The sequence below is a fragment of the Salvia hispanica genome, chromosome 1, assembly GCF_023119035.1.
Source record: "Salvia hispanica cultivar TCC Black 2014 chromosome 1, UniMelb_Shisp_WGS_1.0, whole genome shotgun sequence".
NCBI lineage: Eukaryota > Viridiplantae > Streptophyta > Magnoliopsida > Lamiales > Lamiaceae > Salvia > Salvia hispanica.
The window spans coordinates 4,406,074-4,425,613 of NC_062965.1; the positions used below are offsets into that span (position 1 = coordinate 4,406,074).

At 36.8% G+C, this 19,540-nt stretch overlaps 4 protein-coding genes and 1 non-coding gene across 12 annotated transcripts; 3 read left to right on the forward strand and 2 right to left on the reverse strand.

The window, feature by feature from the left end:
- Nucleotides 1-883: 883 nt before the first annotated feature.
- LOC125201619 (CWF19-like protein 2 homolog) lies at nucleotides 884-6,531 on the forward strand. Of its 4 annotated transcripts, none has more exons than XM_048099806.1 (11): nucleotides 884-977; nucleotides 1,637-1,711; nucleotides 1,970-2,378; nucleotides 2,486-2,631; nucleotides 2,866-3,054; nucleotides 3,135-3,299; nucleotides 3,589-3,975; nucleotides 4,303-4,382; nucleotides 4,489-4,852; nucleotides 5,471-5,683; nucleotides 5,916-6,531. In XM_048099806.1, exons 2-11 carry the CDS (start codon nucleotides 1,667-1,669, stop codon nucleotides 6,243-6,245), a joined length of 2,328 nt encoding a protein of 775 aa, XP_047955763.1. In that variant the 5' UTR covers nucleotides 884-977; nucleotides 1,637-1,666; the 3' UTR covers nucleotides 6,246-6,531. The 4 variants fall into 4 exon arrangements, with proteins under 4 accessions (XP_047955763.1, XP_047955764.1, XP_047955761.1 ...); XM_048099807.1 differs by lacking the exon at nucleotides 884-977 and adding an exon at nucleotides 1,088-1,221 and having other exon boundaries at nucleotides 5,561-5,683; XM_048099804.1 differs by lacking the exon at nucleotides 884-977 and adding an exon at nucleotides 1,088-1,221 and having other exon boundaries at nucleotides 4,306-4,382.
- A 1,021-nt stretch (nucleotides 6,532-7,552) lies between these two features.
- On the forward strand, nucleotides 7,553-8,672 carry LOC125204243 (syntaxin-related protein KNOLLE). The gene has a single exon (XM_048102846.1). It carries the CDS (start codon nucleotides 7,630-7,632, stop codon nucleotides 8,554-8,556), a length of 927 nt encoding a protein of 308 aa, XP_047958803.1. The 5' UTR covers nucleotides 7,553-7,629; the 3' UTR covers nucleotides 8,557-8,672.
- On the reverse strand, nucleotides 8,649-10,069 carry LOC125185344 (DNA repair protein XRCC4-like). The gene is made up of 4 exons (XM_048081870.1): nucleotides 9,839-10,069; nucleotides 9,672-9,766; nucleotides 9,108-9,230; nucleotides 8,649-8,976 (listed from the first exon to the last, which is right to left on the reverse strand). The coding sequence occupies exons 1-4, from the start codon at nucleotides 9,981-9,983 to the stop codon at nucleotides 8,713-8,715; spliced, it is 627 nt and encodes a 208-aa protein (XP_047937827.1). The 5' UTR covers nucleotides 9,984-10,069; the 3' UTR covers nucleotides 8,649-8,712.
- A 5,497-nt stretch (nucleotides 10,070-15,566) lies between these two features.
- Nucleotides 15,567-17,586, forward strand: LOC125217343 (upstream activation factor subunit UAF30). 5 transcript variants are annotated; one of them, XM_048119010.1, is made up of 4 exons: nucleotides 15,575-15,697; nucleotides 15,840-15,957; nucleotides 16,659-16,853; nucleotides 17,316-17,586. In XM_048119010.1, the coding sequence occupies exons 3-4, from the start codon at nucleotides 16,680-16,682 to the stop codon at nucleotides 17,445-17,447; spliced, it is 306 nt and encodes a 101-aa protein (XP_047974967.1). In that variant the 5' UTR covers nucleotides 15,575-15,697; nucleotides 15,840-15,957; nucleotides 16,659-16,679; the 3' UTR covers nucleotides 17,448-17,586. The 5 variants fall into 5 exon arrangements, with proteins under 5 accessions (XP_047974971.1, XP_047974967.1, XP_047974970.1 ...); XM_048119013.1 differs by having other exon boundaries at nucleotides 16,668-16,853; XM_048119011.1 differs by having other exon boundaries at nucleotides 15,650-15,697; nucleotides 15,778-15,957.
- Nucleotides 17,587-17,724: 138 nt separating this feature from the next.
- Nucleotides 17,725-17,795, reverse strand: TRNAG-GCC. Its single transcript has one exon. It is a non-coding gene; the product is annotated as a tRNA-Gly (tRNA).
- Between the last annotated feature and the right edge of the window lie 1,745 nt (nucleotides 17,796-19,540).

Below are 19,540 nucleotides of genomic sequence, written 5' to 3' on the forward strand. Positions count from 1 at the left end.
ATTTTGGGCCGGCCCATTGGGTAATGATGGAAAACAAAAAAATAAAGAAAATTTCTCTGTTTTCGGCATATCGCCCTTCTGCAAATCGCCCACCTAAATCGTTTATTCGGAGCGGGACTAAACTTTAATTCAATTTATTATTGTCTAAATTTTAAAAATTAAATCGAACTTAAAATAAAAATCTGCAATCAAATTAAAAAATCTAGTAAGGTATCCATAAAAAATACTCCTAGTTCAATTTGTAAACGGTATGATTTTAATGAGAAATTGATACGGTAATAAAGATAAGGAGAAAAATAAGTAAAGTAAGAGAATTATAAAGAAAAAATAAGTAAAGAGAAATTTTCTATTTTTAGAGATGAGACATTTTATTTCGTGGACATCACAAAATGAAACTAAAGTACTTGGGGTTGTAATTTGTTTGTACTAATTGTTGTAATTTGTTATTTGTCATTAATTTGATTTTATGAATTCAAATAAGTACTCCATTTGTCCCATTAGAAATAAAACGTTTTCCTTCTTGGTCTTTTCCAATAAAAATGAAACGTTTCTAAAAATAGTAACAATACTCTCTCTACTTTTTCTTCTCTATTACTTTACTCTCTCTTCACTAACTCACAAAACAACACTACACAAAATCTCTTGCCGAAAAACAAATGTTGCATATTTAATGGGACGGAGGGAGTATATTCTAATTGTTTTATTTAAGTTTAATAGTAGTATCATCATTTAATTTAAGTGAATACAGTTAATTTAATTAAGTGAAGCCATTTAATTAAGTAATACAGATATTTAAATAAAATAAATTAATAATACCATTAACCAAAACAGAATAGTAATTACCTTTTGAATGTGTAAAGTAGTAAAATCAAATTCCATATAAGATAAACCCAATTAATCGTATTCTTCTTCGTGAAAACGAAAACGTAATTTTTTTTCCTCCTGCAATTTTTTCTTCGCCGCAGTTCGTCTTTCAGGTAATTTCATTCACTCTTTTCTCTCATCTCAAATTACAACAAAAATTAAGCCTTTCAATACAATAGATATTAAGTCTCTCGATACAATAGACATAGCATGTGGGCGGGGGCGGCTATGGCCGGGTTATGGATTTGCTAGTTTGCAATCGATTTTGGAATACTTGTATGTTTTAGTTTCGGTGGAATGGAGTGTGATGAAGATGACAATTTGAGACCACATTATGATTTATTTGACTGCATTTTGGTAATTATCTCTGTTAAATTAGATCTGTTTTGACACAATTTGAATACAGCAGTGTTTGATAACTTAACCTAACTATTTGAAAGTGTGAAATTATATAGGTTTTTGGAGAAATTTAATTGGGGATACAAAGCTGTAAACTTATTGGAATTGAGCTCAATTTTATTAGTCACTAGCCATCAACTCCACCAACTAGGCTGTAGTTAAGGGCTTAACAAGCCCCTTATTGGTTCAGCAATTTATAGTTAGCTTTTTATGTTGTCTGTCTTTTTCTCAAAGGTAAAAAACCCAATGACTGATAGAAGCTGTGGATTTCTTGTGTTTGCTGATATTATTGTTTCATCTTGTTTCGTATAAGGCTAGTATACTGTACTGCTTTTTATTAACTTAGCAATTAACTTGCTTTATTTCTCTGTAGCTTTCTGAATTGACATTTTCGGGAGGAACTATGTTTTCTGGATTGAAGTTCATACCACGGGATCATATTGATGAAGTAAGTGTCATCAAAGTGCTATTTTACCGCTTGTGTGCTTTAAATAAGTTTATAGCACAATATCCTCCCAAATAAATTTGTCCCATAGTGTAGCTAACTATCCTTGTTGGTTATGCATTTCTGTGCTTTTATCAGCTTCATATGATATGCAATTCAAATGCTTACCTCATGTATTGGGTACTATCGTATACAGTCATCACCATGTATAAGAAAGTTTTTATTTTGTATTCCTAACTTTTTGCTTGGTTTGTATTTAAGGAAAAAGATGGGAAGTCCTACAGCTCAAGAAAAGAGAAAAGAAAATCAGGAAGTTCCAAGGAAAAGCTTGGAAAAAAAAGTAAACATTCCCGGTATAGTAGCTCTGATGATGAAGGCACTGAAAGAATAAAGAGTGGATCTAGAAAGAAAAAGAAGTGGTATGATTCAAATGAGGATTTGTCTTCATTTTCTGATGAAAGTGATAGCCAAAGTGAAGGACATGATCCTAAGAGGCATAAGAATCGAAAAGGAGAAAAGAAGCATGAGCACAGAAGTAAGTTAAAGAAGAAGGCTAAGAGTCGGAGAAGAGACTATTCATCAGAATATAAATCAAGTGGTGATTCTGAAAGTGAAAGGTCAGGTGAAGAAAGGGGACATCATAGAGGGGAAATGGAAAATAAACTGACCAGTACGTATAAATTAGTATTTACTCTTACAATATTTTTAGGATTTTATTTTTTGGTGTGTATGTGTATGTGTGTGATCTCTCTAAATCTGCTTGGCCTTTTATATCAGCTGGTAGTAAAGGATCTCAATCACAAAGTTCAGACCTTTTACGAGAAGAAACCGGATTGGGATGGATGCTTCGGCCAAAGAATAGTTCTGATGAGATCTCTAATAAGTCCTCTCTTGTTGAGCCAGAAGAAGCTTCAGTTGAAGAGGTATACTTCCTAACTTATGTCAGCTCTTGCTTCAAGAACTAAAATGAAACCATTAAAGAATGTTATGTTCAGTAGATATTATGATTAGCAAAGTAAAAGAAATATTTCTGATAGTAACGTGTTGGCCCTTCCAGGTTTTTGTGCCACATATGTTATTTTGATTATAGTTGATGTCATCGAACTTCAGCTCATGAACTTCATCTTTTTTTATTTGAACTGTTTTGTGATCTGAAGATAAAGAAGGATAATCCTAGAGAATTGAATCCATACCTGAAAGATAATGGGAGTGGTTATCCTGAAGAATCTGATAGTAAGGCTGGGCAATCTACTACAGTTGTTGGTGATGGAGGTGCTAGCTGGAGGCTTAAAGCTTTGAAAAGATCAAAAGAGCAAGCAGCCCGTGAAGGACGGAACCTTCAGCAGGTATGAACATTGGAACAGTAGGCTGTCTATTCAATCATTTTGCGTAATCTTTAATTCAGTTGTTTTTTACACTTTTACAGGTTGTTGAAGAACGTTGGGGTTCTATGGGTCAATTTGCAGCTTCTGTGGGTTCTCGTGATGTTGCATCAACTCATGCCCATCTTCAAGCCATAAATCACAGGAGAAAAGGGTTGATGAAAGAAGAAAAAAAGAATCTAGATGTAGAAAGCAATAGTGCTGAAAAGGTATTGGCTCCTCATTTTTCATTACATCGTTAAACTTATATACTTTTGGTGAAACATGATTGCATTTTTTTCAATAAAGAATCTAACCCGAAACTCTAATTTACCATTTTGTTTAAATCATCATAAACAAAATCAGGTGGATTGCTTTTTATCGTTATATGATTGAACTCATGATACTCGTAGCTTTATGTTCCTTCTCAAGGCTACACAAATTGTGATTATGTCTTGTTGAACTAAAAGATATGGTCTCTATACGCTGACTTTTTTTTTGTCTAACGATATTTGTCAGATTGACAGAAAGGACATAACCCCTCGGCATTCTAAAATGAAAATGCCCAAAGTTCATGATTCTTTATCTTGGGGAAAGCGTGAAAGGAACAAAATGTCAGCTGAAGATAGTGCTCTTGTCTCTGCTGCTATGTCTAATTTAAATAAGTTTTCTAATGATGGAAATTTTATGGCCGCATTTATGAATAAGGAGGAGAAAAGTGTAGATCAGAGCAGTTCTTCAAAGTCTGAAGCAAGAGCAGACTCTTCTGCTTCAGTTGATTTTGCATTTAGAGAAAATAAAGAGGATGTTGGAACATTGGGGCCTCCCATGAGTGCAAATCAGTTGGCTGCCAAAGCCTTGCAACTTCGTTTGAAGGGAAGGCACGAAGAAGCGGAAAAACTGATGGTAATAATTTTTTTCATTCTTCAATGGGTCATTATGTATCTCATTAATTGCTCCTATTACCGATGTCCTCGGATAAGCATATGGTATTTCTCAATCATGTCGATATACTTCTGAAACTCTGGCTTGTAGTTTGGTCCACGTAGTGACGTAAATTAGTTTTGTTATTAGAAATCAGTAGAAGGCTTAACAAGTGAATCTTTTACTATGCATCCACATTTCTTTTCCTCTATGGTTTTACCTTAGTTGCAGGCTTGGTTTGACAGTTTAAACTTTTCTATGTTCTTTTTGTTTTTCCAATTGATGTCTGATGTCTGACCCCTTATTCAGAAGGAAGCTGAGAATATCAAAGGAAAACAGGATGCTGGTAATGAATCAAGTAGACCACAAATTGATGGAACCACAAGCAGGTGAATTTTCATTTTATGCCTCATTCTCGAATCCTAATCTGTTGGCGTTTGGTTTTAAACCTTTTCATCTGCCTCTTACATCCTAATTGGTTACATATTTGGTTAGGTATATTATGCATGATGTATCAGCTAGGCAAAAGAGGAAAGAGGATGATGGTGATTTGCATCTAGCTCAGAGAATCGCGCAGAATCAACGTTTCAGCATATCTAATCAAGCTGATGAAGAATATGACTATGACGATGGTCCTCGGAAAAAGACTCGGAAGAAAGGAGGGGATAGCAGTCGCAAGTCATCTGAGATCACTAATTCGGCAAACCGCATTTTAACTCAGCAGGAGCGCTGCCAATTTTGTTTTGAAAATCCATCAAGGCCCAAACATCTAGTGATTTCCATTGCAAACTTTACCTATTTGGCGGTGCCTCATCAGCAACCAGTCGTCCCAGGTCATTGTTGCATTTTGACGTTGCAGGTAACTTCAAAGTGAATCAATTTTTTTTTTCTGTATGAATTTTTGCTTCACAGCTTTTCTGGTTTTGACTTATGAGAATTTTTGCTTATATGAATTAACTGCCAGTCATTATAAAATATTTGCAATTTAAGGAGTTTAGATTAAGTTAAGAAAAGAGCTTTTTTTTCTTTGCCTGTGTTAACTTCTTCTAGAATCCTTTTCTGAGCAACGGAAACTCAATTACATGACATCAGAGGTTTTCTTAAAAGGTTTGAGAATCGGGAGAGGCATTGAGAGGATTTGTTTAAGAATTGATAATTAAATTAAATGTTCAAAAACTTGTTGGAGGTGAAGAATTGGGAGATTTATTTTTCTGGATCCCTGATCAAACACATCCTGTCAGTTCCTTGATGTTCTACAAGTTGTCAACCAAACATCCTCGATTAGACTATGCTGCTGTGTGTGCTTTGATTCTAACCACATTTTGTTAATTTTTCACTCATTACTCATCACTTCCAAGAGCAAAAGTTTCCCATCCTAAAGTTGTTGATATTGTATTCTGACTAGATTGTAATCTAAGTTTTGCACTGATGTCTGTTATTGATTGTTACCTTATGCCTGTTCATTTCACTCTTACAGCACGAGATTTCCACGAGAACTGTTGATAATAATGTGTGGGATGAAATACGGAATTTCAAAAAATGCTTGATAATGATGTTTGCAAAGCAGGAGAAAGATGTAGTTTTCTTTGAGACTGTAGTGGGGTTGGCACGACAAAGACGGCATTGTTTGGTTGAATGCATACCTGTGCCCCGGGATATTGCTAAGCAGGCACCTCTTTACTTCAAGAAGGTCAGTTCATCTCATATTGATAATCTTTTATGTGATATTCCTTCTTACCAAATGTGTATCAGAGACTTCTGAAATTTAGGGATTGGTTTGTTTACCTTGCATATTGATCATCTTTTATGTGACGTCTTCTTAAGTCTAGTTATAGTTGCATCAGGTTGATAGTTTTGATGCTTCTGCAAATGATTGAAAATTTGCCGAGATACTTATTTTCGAAATGTATAATATGCTGCAGGCAATCGACGAAGCTGAAGATGAATGGAGTCAACACAATGCTAAGAAGCTCATTGACACAAGCGAAAAGGGACTGCGTGGTTCAATCCCCAAAAACTTCCCATATTTTCATGTTGAATTTGGACTGAGCAAGGGATTTGTCCACGTAATAGACGATGAAAAGGATTTTCCAGGCAACTTTGGCCTCAATGTAGTCCGGGGCATGCTGCAACTGCCAGCTGAAGATATGCATGGACGTAGGAGGAAGGAGTCTGTCGAGACACAAAAGCAAGCAGTTGCCAGTTTTGTGAAGGACTGGCAACCCTTCGATTGGACAAAGCAGCTGGACTAATCTGGTGATTGATTTTGCTGATGTCTCTCAGTCAGGTTTCGTGCTACTTGAGGCATGCTATCGATGATCAATCCGGTCGTTATCTTTCCATCTTGTGTTGTTATATATGGTGATGATCCTCACTTCTATCAAACATGTTAGTTGGAGAAATAGGATGGGAGATAAAACTCCGTTCGAATGAATGCTGTGAGTCTGGCTGGTGCTTCAGAGAGTTGGGGTCAAGTTTGATGTAAATTGTCGCTGAACAATGTTGAATTATAGCCATGATACTTGATTTTAAGGTTAATATTGTTCTTTTTTTCATAAAGAACAACATTTTCTTAATGAATAATTGTAAAATAAATCAGCTAAATTATACACATTTTATGATCAATTATAGTATTCCGTGTCATTTGATGCACAAATCCATTATATAAGTACGGAGCAGTAATTAATAAAGTAATTATTCTACCAACGCGCAATGGGGTGACCTTAAGGTCACTAGAAGACTTTGACCTTAATTCGCAAACTTGGTCGAGCATGATTAGTCGGATTCTGCTAAAGGCGTGTTCGGTACATCTGTAATCAAAGAAAATAGAAGAAATTATTCCGTTTGAAAATATCCGTCAACCGATATTTATAGATGGATTAGCATCCAAACTTTTCTGCAGCTTTTCTTTTTCTTTTAAATCAAATATTAAAAGCAAATACACTTATAAAAGAAATGATATGGTGGTATATATCTCATGTGAGCAATATTTGTCAACATCACATTCATTTAATCTAAATTTACACAACATCCGTCCTTTGAAAATAGCAACTTTTAAAACGGCATAGATTTTAACGCACAATTAGTAAAACAAGAGACCAAAAGAAAAAATTATTAAAGTCTTGTTAATGGAGAATTAGTTCTAGTACATCACTGGAGAGAAAAAAAAACTTTTCTTAAATTAGAAATGCATAATTTTAAGAGACGTGCCATAATGAAAATAGTCGTTATTTTTAAAGAACAAATGTAACATTATTAATTTTGCAAATTACTTTAATTAACTATTTTTTAAATTGTTTAAAATTATAGAGTAATAAGTAAAATATAAAATTAATACGCACCATCAAGTATAAAAACAAAAGTAAATATACAAAAAAAACATTTTATTAAAATACATTTTTGCATCGGTTACGATATTAAATACATTCATCGGATCCGATAGAATTGCCAGATGAAAAGTATATTGTCGGCTTCAAATAAACTAGCCGTTGCTTCCTCAACTTCAACGGCTATTCCAATTTAAATCTCAATCTATTCAAATATATTCAGTACTGCTCTCTCACTTCATTCCACCAATCACCTCTCTCTCTCTCTCTCTCTTTACACACACACAGACACACACACAAGCAAATCAAGATGAACGATCTGATGACCAAATCTTTCACGAGCTACGTCGATCTAAAGAAGGAAGCCATGAAAGACCTCGACCTCGAAATGGGCGTGACGACCCCCATCGACACCAACCTCACCTCCTTCCTCGAAGAAGCCGAGCAAGTCAAGCAAGAGATGGCCGCCATCCGAGACACCCTCGCCCGCCTCCAAGCCTCCCACGACGAGGGCAAGTCCCTCCACAACCCCGACGCCCTCAAGTCCCTCCGCGCCTCCGTCAACGCCGACATCCTCTCCGTCCTCAAGCGGGCCCGCGCCATCCGCGCCCGCCTCGAGGACATGGACCGCTCCAACGCCCTCAACCGCCGCCTCTCCGGCTGCAAGGAGGGCACCCCCGTCGACCGCACCCGCTCCGCCGTCACCAACGGCCTCCGGAAGAAGCTCAAGGAGCTGATGATGGACTTCCAGGCGCTGCGCCAGCGGATGATGACCGAGTACAAGGAGAACGTCGGGAGGCGCTACTTCACCGTCACGGGGGAGCATCCCGACGACGAGGTCATCGAGAAGATCATCTCCGGCGGCGACGGGAACGGCGGGGAGGAGCTGCTGTCTAGGGCCATCCAGGAGCACGGGAGGGGGAAGGTGGTGGAGACGGTGGTGGAGATACAGGACCGGCACGACGCAGCCAAGGAGATCGAGAAGAGCCTGCTGGAGCTGCACCAGATATTCCTCGACATGGCCGTGATGGTGGAGGCGCAGGGCGAGCAGATGGACGACATCGAGCACCACGTGATGAACGCGCAGCAGTATGTGAGCGCTGGAGCGAAGAACCTCAAGGTTGCGAAGGATCACCAGAGGAGCAGCCGGCGATGCTTGTGCATCGGGATCATACTGCTGCTAGCCATTATTCTTCTTGTTGTCATCCCCATTGCCACCAGTTTCACTAGATCGTGATGGAATACTATTCCTTGATATGTTTGTTTTTGCTTTCACTCTCGTGAGATGAATGTATCCATTCATGTATAATTTCTTGTAATATTTGCAAGTATGAGAAGTAAATTTCATTTCAATTCGGAGTTTTTTTTCAATGTACATACAATATCACAAACCCTATGCTCTCTTACTTCCTTTTTCTACCGCGGGGCTTAGAGGTTGGGGCGTTTTTAGAAGAGGAAACGCCACCATCTTTTGCTGGGTCCTCTTCATCTTCTTCATCCTCTCAGTCCTGTCCGAGGACACTTGTTCTTTTTCACTTTCTTCACCACTATCTGAGGACACTTCTTCTTGAGGGGAATTTTCAGCTGAGGGCTTTTTGGAGAGCCTATTGCGTAGCGTTCTCAGTTTTGCTTTCTTTGAGTTCAAGACCTGAACAAACTGCAAGAAAAATTGACATGTTATGGCAAAAATTATGATTACACTTGTAACACTCACAAGACAAAAAATATAAAATATATAGGAGACGGTTGAGGGAGACGCAGTCACGGTCAGGAGCCTGGAAATTGTACCTTTCCATATATTTCAGATTCAAACTCTGATTTCTCACTGCTGAGTTTCTCACTTTGTGCTAGGCACTTTTCAGCCTCCAGTTTGAGCTTGTCAAACGACTGCGATTTCCATACAACCTCCTCCTATTCAAAAAAGAGAACCATATCAACAGCGATCATAGTTTGTTCTTTTGTGTAAGAGAGTGAGAGAGGATAGAGTTTGTGTGCATGTAGTCTACAGTTAGTTTTCACAAGATCTATAAAAAAACTAAGCAAGTGACAATTTTGCACATATATAAAGAACTCCTGCCAAAAGAAAATAGAATTGGATCTGCAGCAGATATACTGACCGACAAGATCAATAGTAGAAGAAGGAAGGTTTTTCGAGAGCTTAGATCCGCATGAGGTTTTTTCCGTTATGACAGAAAGAGTTGTGAAAGAAAAAGCTTCTAAATAGAAAAGGTACGTAGTAGCTTTACTAGAAAAGGAAAAGGCTGAACTCATTTAGAAGTCTAATTTTTCTACTTAGTCAACTAATCGACTCCATCTCCCACTCCTGGTTCTATCAAACTAGACACGGAATACCTGCTGAAAGCCGAGATACCTCTCGGCCAAGTCAATGTAGTACGGCGCCGTTTGGTCCCAGCACGACGCTCTCTCCATCACCTCTTCCTCAGTAGCTTTCCCGCATACAAAAAATAATCAAATCAATAAATAAATTCAACAAATTTGGCTACCATTAGTGTACCTACCATGGCAAGTCCAAGCCTGGAGGCCGTCGGTTACGGAAATGTCGAATCGGGTCGGGTACCAGGTACCCTTCACAAAAACGGGTTCAGGTACGCCGCCGCCCATCGGTAATTGGAGCTTCAAGCATGTGTGCTTCGGCGTTTCCATTTTTCTCGATGATGAATTTCTGCGAGCTTGCTGTTGGCGGTGTGTCGAGGAAGCTTTTACAGAGAGAGAGAGAGAGAGAGAGGAGTTCCCGCTTTGTTAATCCATATTCAATTTGCATAAAAAGGCCCAAATCTAAAAAACCTAGAAAATTGGTAGCTCATATGTAAGCCCAACATCATAGCCCAAATATTTTCATTTCCATCTGTCTACAATTTATTTTAACGAGAATCAACAATGATTCCCCATCTACTCGTGATGACAATTTATTTTAAAGAGAATCAACAATGATTTCCCATCTACTCGTGATGATTCGAACCTCTGATCTCGGTTGAAGGAAAAACGTCTTACCAACTGAACCGCACTTTATTGTCATCCATATGTCTATAAAAATCAGTGAAATATCCCCTACATCTTATAATTAATGGTTGGAGGGGAAGTGTGAAATCAACTAAGATATAGTGTCTTCATCGTTTGCCTCTATTTGTTTCCTTAGCTAATTATCAGGATCCTAACTAGGTTTGTATATGAGTCGAGCCTAACCGAGTAGAAGAATATTGGATTTGGTTGGTTGTCAACGGAATTACGGTAATCTGCATTGGAATATTCCATCGACGATAGTCAATTACTACCTCCGTCCCACATAAATGTCACATTTTGCCTTTTCAGTCCGTCCCACAATAAGAGTCACATTTCACTTTTACTAAAGCATTCCACCAACCAATTGTACTTACATTTTATTATAAAACTAATATATATAAGTGGGACTCATAGTCCACTAACTTATTCAACCTACTTTTCTTTACATTTCTTAAAACTCGCGCTCACAATAAATGTGACATTTAATGTGGGACGAATGTAGGAATTTATAGTAGTTCCCTTCATTAGCATTTATTATTTAGGACATTGTGTGTAGAATTGTTAGGTTTTAACTGGACCACCAGTGTTTTAACATTGTTTAACCATGAACCGGCGGTCGCAGTCCAAAAAAATTGGCAAAAAAAGAAAAAGAAAAAATTGGCTCAAAACTCGAAATAATTGGCAAAAAATATTGAAAATCATGAAAAAACCCACCAATTTTGAACATAAACTGAAATGGCAAGTTTTCGATTCAAAACTAGACCATAAATAGGGTTGTCAGTCCGGTTACGATTCCACTCCCCTTGGAACCGGAACCGGCTAGAACCCTACTTGCATGTTATAGTTTTAACAAGCATCACAAGAAAAGCATTTACATGACATGTGGGGTGATATGCTCATGTTCACTATGTAGGTAGACACTAATTAGGTTATGACATGATTTGGACCACTTTAATTTCAACAAACTTTTTAATAGTGTTTGCAATTCATGAACAGCCCAACATTGATCTTTCTTCCCACATGACTTTGTCAAACCCCTTTACATAGATATTTGTAGATTTTGTCATTTTCAAAGGTAGAGAAGTTGAGTTTGATGTATCTATCATTTTTGACAATGGCCGATCCAGAATATAATTTTGGAAGAGATTACTTTATTGAATTATAACTCTAATTTCACTATGAGATAATACGGGCTCGATAATATATGAACACTAAAGCACTCGACTCGGTTCGATTACACCCCTAACCAAAATTTACATCTTCAGAAAGCATACTAGAGCATGTTCAAGAAAGATTCATTCTTCTCCTACTTAATTAATTCTCTTTATAAGTACTCTTCTTTATGGAGACATCCTTAACCACCACATGCACCATTTATTTGTTGCTTCATCTTTAAGGTTGGAATCACTCGAAATTGGTAAATAACGGCTTCATTTATGAATGTTGTCTACTTCTGCCTAAACTCACTGCTTTTTACTATTAGTGGAATGTAGAAGTAACACTCTTCACACAATAATTTCTCTTAATTGTTTATTACTGATTAAATATAAAGAAACAATCTTTAGTACTAATAACTTCTTTTTTGCTGATAAGACTGATCATGGAGCATTTCCCGAAAATAACATGCTTTTGATCTGTGTAATGTTTACACATTGAGCTGAAAATGGCATAACATTGAACCCATATAGACTATGATCATTTTTATTGGAGAGTAGGGTTAATTATAGTATACGGCTGACCTTTGGCCCGTGTTGCAAAAAATAGAACGACCTTTGAAATATTGCAAAAACGGCCTGATCTTTTTGCAGCGAGTTGCAAATATGGCCCGATCGAGCCTACATTTCCGCACCGGAAATTTTGACACGGAAATTGTAATAAATTACGTGGAAATATATATACATATACTCATTTTGGTCAATGCTCGAATATATTTATCGTTTTCCAACACGGTACGTACAAAATTAGGTGCGACTTGGTAAGTAAATTTTGTTTGATAGTAGGAGTACAAGTTAGTTATAAGATGAAAAGGTTGTGTGACAAAAATGGTGATTTTGTTTGAATTCCAGTGTGTGAAAAGCATGAAAGTACAAAGTGGAAATAATTGTCAAAAAAGAAATCCCTTATCCCCCTTCCCTTCTCTCCTTCACACAAACACATGTGTATATATAAGTCTCCTTGAAACATCAATGCATGGAGACATCAAGATCCACTTCTTCAAACCCCTCAAGGATACTAGTGATGAGATGTTCAGGGGAATGTTGTCTGGTTCGAGAACATTCTAGCTTCGATCCATATATGTGCAGAATGATCTCGGACCAGGCTTCATTCCCCTCAGCTCTCTTAAACTTTTCTCATTGCTCATCACTCTAGGTATGTCTTTTCTTGATGAACCCAAAATTTTTGTATATTGTTATGAATTTGCTCAAAAGTTTTTCTTTTGGGGCTGATGAAGATATGCTGGGAATTCAATCCAAGGTAATGATATGATCTTCTGACCCTTGAAAGTAATATCAAAATTTGGATTAAGAAACTGTCATTTGGTTAAAAAATTTCTTGTTTTTCATATGGTGTGTGTATGTGTATGTCAAGTGGGATTTAAGAAAATAATATGTGGAGGGAGAGAGAGAAGCCAAAAATTTCCTTTTCTCTAAAAAGTAAAGCAATAATAAATCTTGTGACCATTTGGTTTAGAGTTTTGTTGTTTAGTTTATCATTCAACGTTTTCACCGAATTATTTGAAAAACAGGCGAAGAATATTGGTGTGGAAATGCGACAAATTAGGTTAGGTATTGATCTCTTTCTGTGGTTGATTTTCTATATTGGACTTTGCTTGTTGATACTGGCAAAGAATATAAATTTGTAACTTTTTCACTTTAGTTTGTTAGATTTCATTGTCTTTACCCCTTATTGACCGTCAGTATATATTGCATTCCTTTTTATTTGACTCTTCTTAAACTATTACTATTGCAAAGTTAAAGTTTGTAGAGATTTAATGATAGATGCATATATACGTCTCTCTTTTCCCAACTCAAAAAAATGCTACACATGTAATATCTAATACTCCGTACTATATTCCAATAGTCATAGTATAGATGGATGATAATAAGTACATCAAATGAAACATAATATATAATCTTTTAGGTGATCATAACTCTAATACTACCATTATTCTCTTGAAGTGATTTCTCCTTCAATTCTTCCTTATACCCGTGCATTTATCCATAAAAATTGATTGACATTTATGTCACCAATTTACATTAATTTATGGTCTTCATCGCGACATCGACTAATGATACCAAAAGCGATTAATATTATCGAGTACTGTGATGCTTGGGATGATGTTCAGCAAAATGTTCCGGCTTCGACGGTACCAAGCACTGCGGTGCTCGACGATTTCCAATTTTTCGACCAAAATATGAGTTGAATTGGTTCCCACTAGATGTACCAGCTATTTACTTGGCTCCACATCTACATTAGAGCATCTCCAATGGTAGGCTAACAAGGTCTTCCAAGATTGGATGACCGCCACCGACCCCACGGAGAAGATGTTTCTTCACTCGATGCTCGAGAGCATGCGGGTTGATTTGGAAATCGCGAGGGCACGACTAGCGGGTTCGACGTGGGCTCGTAGATACCATGGATGGCGGCGGCGACGGGGACGGCGAGGACGGCGGCGACGGCGACGAGGAGTAGAGAGTGGCGGGGCTTGTGTGTGGAAGCCCTTTTTTTAAAAAAAAAAAAATCATGTATTTTTTTTTTAAATATTTGTACTTTTTTTTGAATGAAATGAATTAATTTTCCCGTATATGTGTCGTAAATTTAATTCCGTAATTTAATCGTAATTTTAATTCCATAAATGCAGTATTTTTTGAATTATTTTTATTGCGGCAATGGCCTATGGCTGGCCTAAATCCGATGTGGCAGGTGGATTTTTAATGCTGCTGACGTGGCAGGGAGAGAGAGTGGCTGGCCTATTGCTGGCCTATTTAGCATTGGAGATGCTCTTACCGAGCAATAATGTGGTCAAGCAGTTTACCGAGCAGGCATGCACTATGGTGGTGCACTGGTGTGTAACGTGTTAAAATATTTCTTCTTTTTTTTGCTAAAGTAGACCGAGCATTAGATTTTTTTTTTAGAGGATCGTCAATGGTTCCCCATCTACCCCTGAAATGAGTTCGAATTATGACAAGCAAACTTAACCCCCCGCACAGCTAGGTACAGGCCCACACGAATTATGACAAGCAAATTTAACCCCCCCCGCAAGCTGGGTACAGGCCCACAAGCCCACACAAGCAAACTTAACCCCCCACAGCTGGGTACAAGCCCATAAGCTTGTCAGGTCCACATAGGAAATTAATTCCAGATTGGACCTCCTAGGGGTCGAACTCGTGACCTCTAGGATATGGCGCCATATCCAAACATCCCTTTACCGCTAGGCAAAAGGGCTTGGATTAGACCGAGCATTAGATTGTATACTCAGAAAGTGCTTGTTAATGTTTTCATTACGTGCTCGATGAATTTTGAAAAGTGCTCGTTAATTAGAAAGCACGGGCGGTGCTCAGGTTCGACATTTTTCTCTAGTGCATAAATTAAATTATTCAACAACTTCAAATTAAATAAACTTCATTCTTATCCAATGTCATTTTCTAATTTATTCTAGCATTCAAAATTACAATGTGCGTATACTCACTAATTTTCATGGTCAATTTTTAGTCGATTAGTCTATCGGGCTAACCTAAAATCCAAACATTTATAGTTACAAATTAGCCCGTGGATTTAAATTAGCCAAAAGTCCATAACTAATGGACCAGTCCAATTAATATACACCTAATCTCGATCCACGAATTATATTATAATATTGCTCTTAAAATATGATTATAAAATTGTCCTTAACATATGTCCATTTTATGATTTTGGTCATATATTCTATTTTTTGAATTTTTTCATCCTCAACATTTCAATTTGAATTACAATTGATCCAACACTAACCATTCCGTTAGTTTTTAAACGATTTTAACCCGATTTTGACCGATTTTTAAACTGGTTTAACTCGAATAGGACCGTTAAAACCATCAAAATCGTTAAAACCGTTTAAAAATTGATGGAATTAATAGTGTGTGACTAATTGTAATCCAAGTTGAAATGTTGAGGATGCAAAAATTTAAAAGATAAAGTATTGAAGACCAATTTTGATACTTAAATAAAATTAACATTTGTTTTCACGCTCTCCCACGCGCGGGTGAATTCTGGATAATTCACATTTGGAGATATATGAAACCTAGTCGCATTGCTCTGTAAACTGTGAGGACTCTCTAATTTGTTCCACAACAAGAATCAGGAAGCTGATTTGAGTTCAGGTAATCACCGTTTCCAACTCTGTTATCAATCAATCATGCTTTCTCAATTCTCTAACAACTCTAATCATCAAACAAAAAAGCCCCCAACAACACGGCCATCGCTAAATTCCATCTTCTCCCTTTCGCTACTCTTTCAAAACAGTGTGTGTCGATAAGAGTTGCAGAAAGGGGGGATTTTGAGGGAATCCATTACGTTGATCAGAAATTGAGGGAATGGAAATGTGGGGATAGGATTTTCGATGGCCTTACTTTCGTATTAGGTAATCAACTCAAGTTTCCACATTTTACATTTTTATATTTAATAATGAAACTCTTAGTTGTGGATGCTAACTGTTGAGGTTTTGGTGGAAAGAGACTATAAGATAATGATGTTGATTTGTGTTAGTTTTACACTTTAATGGCTGCCTTCAAAACTTCGAATTTATATGTGATCTAGTGTGAGCAAAAATTTGCAATTATCATGCCCTAATTTGGGCAAGAGCCATTCACCTATGTTACTCCACATTTTAGCTTGAAAATTGGGTGAAATAACTAGTTTTTTGCTTTGAAGAATACTAGTTTCTGCCTACTTGAAATATTTATGCTTGACTTATAAGCTTAGGGAAAAGTGACAAAAAACTATCTTGAACTATTATTCTGCGTTAAAGGGCCTGAAGGCGCCCTTCTTATAAAAATTTTTAGCTTATACAAATCTCAGAGGAGCCAAAACAGAAAATTTGATTGGATTTACGATTATGTTGGGAAGTTATTGTATAAGCTAATGAGAAGCCTACCCCCTAAAGAAATAAACTATTGGAATTTTGAGGTCTTCGCGTCAAGAAACTTTGATTATGTCTCTTTTTACCACTAATTCAAGGAAAAGATTTTTGGATATGGTTAAGTGAATGTCAGTAATGCATTGATGGAACATGTTTTATAACAACAGATGACTAGCTGCTGATGTTTTATTGCAATCGTTTAGGGGCTGCAGGTACTGGTGAGAATGCTTCCGCAGAGGTTGAAGAAGGTTGTTACAGACAACCCCAAGAAAGTTGCATCTTTGATCGACATTGTGAATTTGCCTACCGTGCTTAGAGATTTCATGGGCCAGTCTCAAAGTTCACAACTCGGTTGCTTTAAGCGTGTTTGGGGTTATATCAAGGATAACAATCTCCAGGTCAGCTCCAAAATCCACATCATTAGTACTCACCTATGTTTCTGATAATTGTTTTTAGTTGAACTAAAAACAACTGGGCAGATAAGAGTTTCTAAATGATATATGCATATTTACATCTCTCTTTAATGATATATGCATATATACGTCTCATTTATGATAATTGTTTATAGGTGGACTAGAAACAACTTGGCAGATAAGAGTTTCTAAATGATATATGCATATATACGTCTCTCTTGAAATTCCTGATATGATCCAAAATTCCTTTTCTTGCTAGCACAAAGCATGACTTTTTTGTGTTGATGAGCAACTGTTGTATGTAAATGGTGGTGAATGGTGATTGATATATTGTGCTGTGATAGAGAAAAGAAAAGCAGCACGGTTCGTTCGTAGGTTGTAGTAACGAACTGCTTGAGCTTCTAGAAAATTTGAACTGTATTTGATCATTTGTATCAATTGCTATAGGATCCAGTCAACAGGAATGTAGTCAACTGTGATCCGAAGCTGAAGAGCATTCTATTGGGCAAGTCCACGATTGATCTGACCGAACTTCCCCCGTTGATCAAGTTGCATTTTCCAAAGCAGCCTGGCAGTTGAGGGCTCTGGCTCTGCATTTGCAGTTTTGAACTTGGTTTAAGTTTGTGTTGGTTTAATGTAATGCTCTAGTATTTCAGTTTTAGTAATTTCACATATGTTACTCTTTTGCATTGAAAAATATTGGCTGGTATGTTCTGTACTTCTGCAGTCAGTAATTGCTAATGATAGTTATAATCCTCAATTAATTAATTAATATGGGCTTTAACCCTGAACCCTAAACACCAAATATCAAAAGGCTTATAAAATATCAAAAGGCTTTAAAAAAAGAAAAAAAATATGCACCAGCCGGGAATCGAACCCGGGTCTGTACCGTGGCAGGTTACTATTCTACCACTAGACCACTGGTGCTGCTTGTTTAAGATGTTGTTATTTACAATTTGTATGTTTTTAATTCCTTCAATATATGCACGCATCTAAATAATCCCCAATTTAAAAGTTAGAATTAGATGTCAGGTTGTGAGTGAGATGTTTGCTTCAGTTTTATGACAGAAACACAAGAAAGTGTCTTCAATCTGACTATCCATTTTATAGCCTGAGATTCAGTCTTTTCATTACAACTTATATTGTAAATAGTTCAGTTTTTACATAGTGCTACTATTGTTCTTCCGACAAAATTCGTTTTGGCTAGCAAACTTATACAGTATGTCATAACATCTTTATAAATCCATCAAAAATGGCCATTAATTCCTTAATTGATTTCAACCGAACACAATTTCTTTTGCCTTATGCAATTTAATAAATTAAAACCAAAACTAATCACCATTTACCATATGCAATTTTAATATTACAAGAAAAATCATACCCCTACTTCACTAACAACTTCACAACATATAACATATTACTACTAGTCAACAAAGGTATCAAACATAAGTATAATTCATGTATCATATCCATATTTTGGATCAGACATTAACAACAACAATTCACAGTTTACAAATAGGCCAATGTGGAGTTGCTTTTCAGATCAGACACTAACAACCTTAATTCACAGTTTACAATCATTTTCATTTTATTTTATTTAAAACGACGATGTTTCATTTGAAAAGGTTTTCTATCCTTTGCATTTTGTTTTATTTATATACACCCTCTAATTAGGGCTGACAATTTTTGACACGACACGAACCGGTACGAAATTAATGGGTTTGGGTCAGAGCTTATCGTGTTCGTGTTCTTATCGGGTCGACCCATTAAGGACACGAAAATTTCGTGTCGTGTTCGTGTCGGGTTCGTGTTATCCGTTAACAATGCGTGATCGTGTCGTGTTCGTGTTATCCGTTAACACATAATATTTTAATATTATTATTCTTATTAACACATAATATTTTAATATTATTATTCTTATTATTTTCATTTTTCAATACTTATTTTCATGTCATTAATGGGTTCGTGTCGTGTTCGTGTCGTGTTGACCCGAAACGGTTCGTGTCGTTAATGGGTTCGTGTCGTGTTCGTGTCTGAGGGTAGCGGGTCGTGTTTGTGTTCGTGTTTGAGGTTTTCTTAACGGGTCGTGTTCGTGTTTGTTGTTATCGTGTTCGTGTCGTTATCGTGTCGACACGATAACGACCCGACACGCACGATTTGCCACCCCTACCTCTAACCCATGCCCCATTCCTTCTTCTACGTCGTCACCGCTTATGTCGACCCCACACCATGGCTTCACTGTCTCCACATGCTCCATCCTAACGACAAAGATTGTTGTAACTTTATCGACAAATAATAAATATGATTGTCAACTAACGACAAAGATCATTGCCACAAACAATATTGTTCAACGGCCAAAATACGACAAAGATCGTTGCAAGTTATAGAATTATTCTATTACCAAATATTAAATTTCACATTTAATTTCAAAAGGTACCCGCGTTTATTGAATATTTGACAAATGTCAACTAACGACAAAGATCACAGTGATAATTACTGTGCAACGACAGATGATAAATATAGTTGTAAATTACGAAAATAAAAGTTTTGCCATGAAAATGCATAGTTTAATTTAAATACGTGTTATTTTTTTTTACCAAATAAAGAGTTTAATGTTAGATTTAAGGTTTGTTTTTAACCATTAACTAACAACAAATATCGTCGCGATAACT

Bases quoted from the DNA above. Each gene is read 5' to 3' on its own strand.
- LOC125217343 (XM_048119014.1), top strand. From the start codon at position 16,680: ATGCTTCCGCAGAGGTTGAAGAAGGTTGTTACAGACAACCCCAAGAAA. The intron at 16,854-17,315 runs GTCAGCTCCAAA...CAATTGCTATAG, and splicing joins TCAAGGATAACAATCTCCAG to GATCCAGTCAACAGGAATGT.
- LOC125204243 (XM_048102846.1), top strand. From the start codon at position 7,630: ATGAACGATCTGATGACCAAATCTTTCACGAGCTACGTCGATCTAAAG.
- LOC125185344 (XM_048081870.1), bottom strand. From the start codon at position 9,983: ATGGAAACGCCGAAGCACACATGCTTGAAGCTCCAATTACCGATGGGC. The intron at 9,767-9,838 runs GTAGGTACACTA...TATGCGGGAAAG, and splicing joins CCAGGCTTGGACTTGCCATG to CTACTGAGGAAGAGGTGATG. The intron at 8,977-9,107 runs GTACAATTTCCA...TTTTTCTTGCAG, and splicing joins AATCTGAAATATATGGAAAG to TTTGTTCAGGTCTTGAACTC.
- LOC125201619 (XM_048099803.1), top strand. From the start codon at position 1,162: ATGGAGTGTGATGAAGATGACAATTTGAGACCACATTATGATTTATTT. The intron at 3,055-3,134 runs GTATGAACATTG...ACACTTTTACAG, and splicing joins AAGGACGGAACCTTCAGCAG to GTTGTTGAAGAACGTTGGGG. The intron at 4,383-4,488 runs GTGAATTTTCAT...ATATTTGGTTAG, and splicing joins ATTGATGGAACCACAAGCAG to GTATATTATGCATGATGTAT.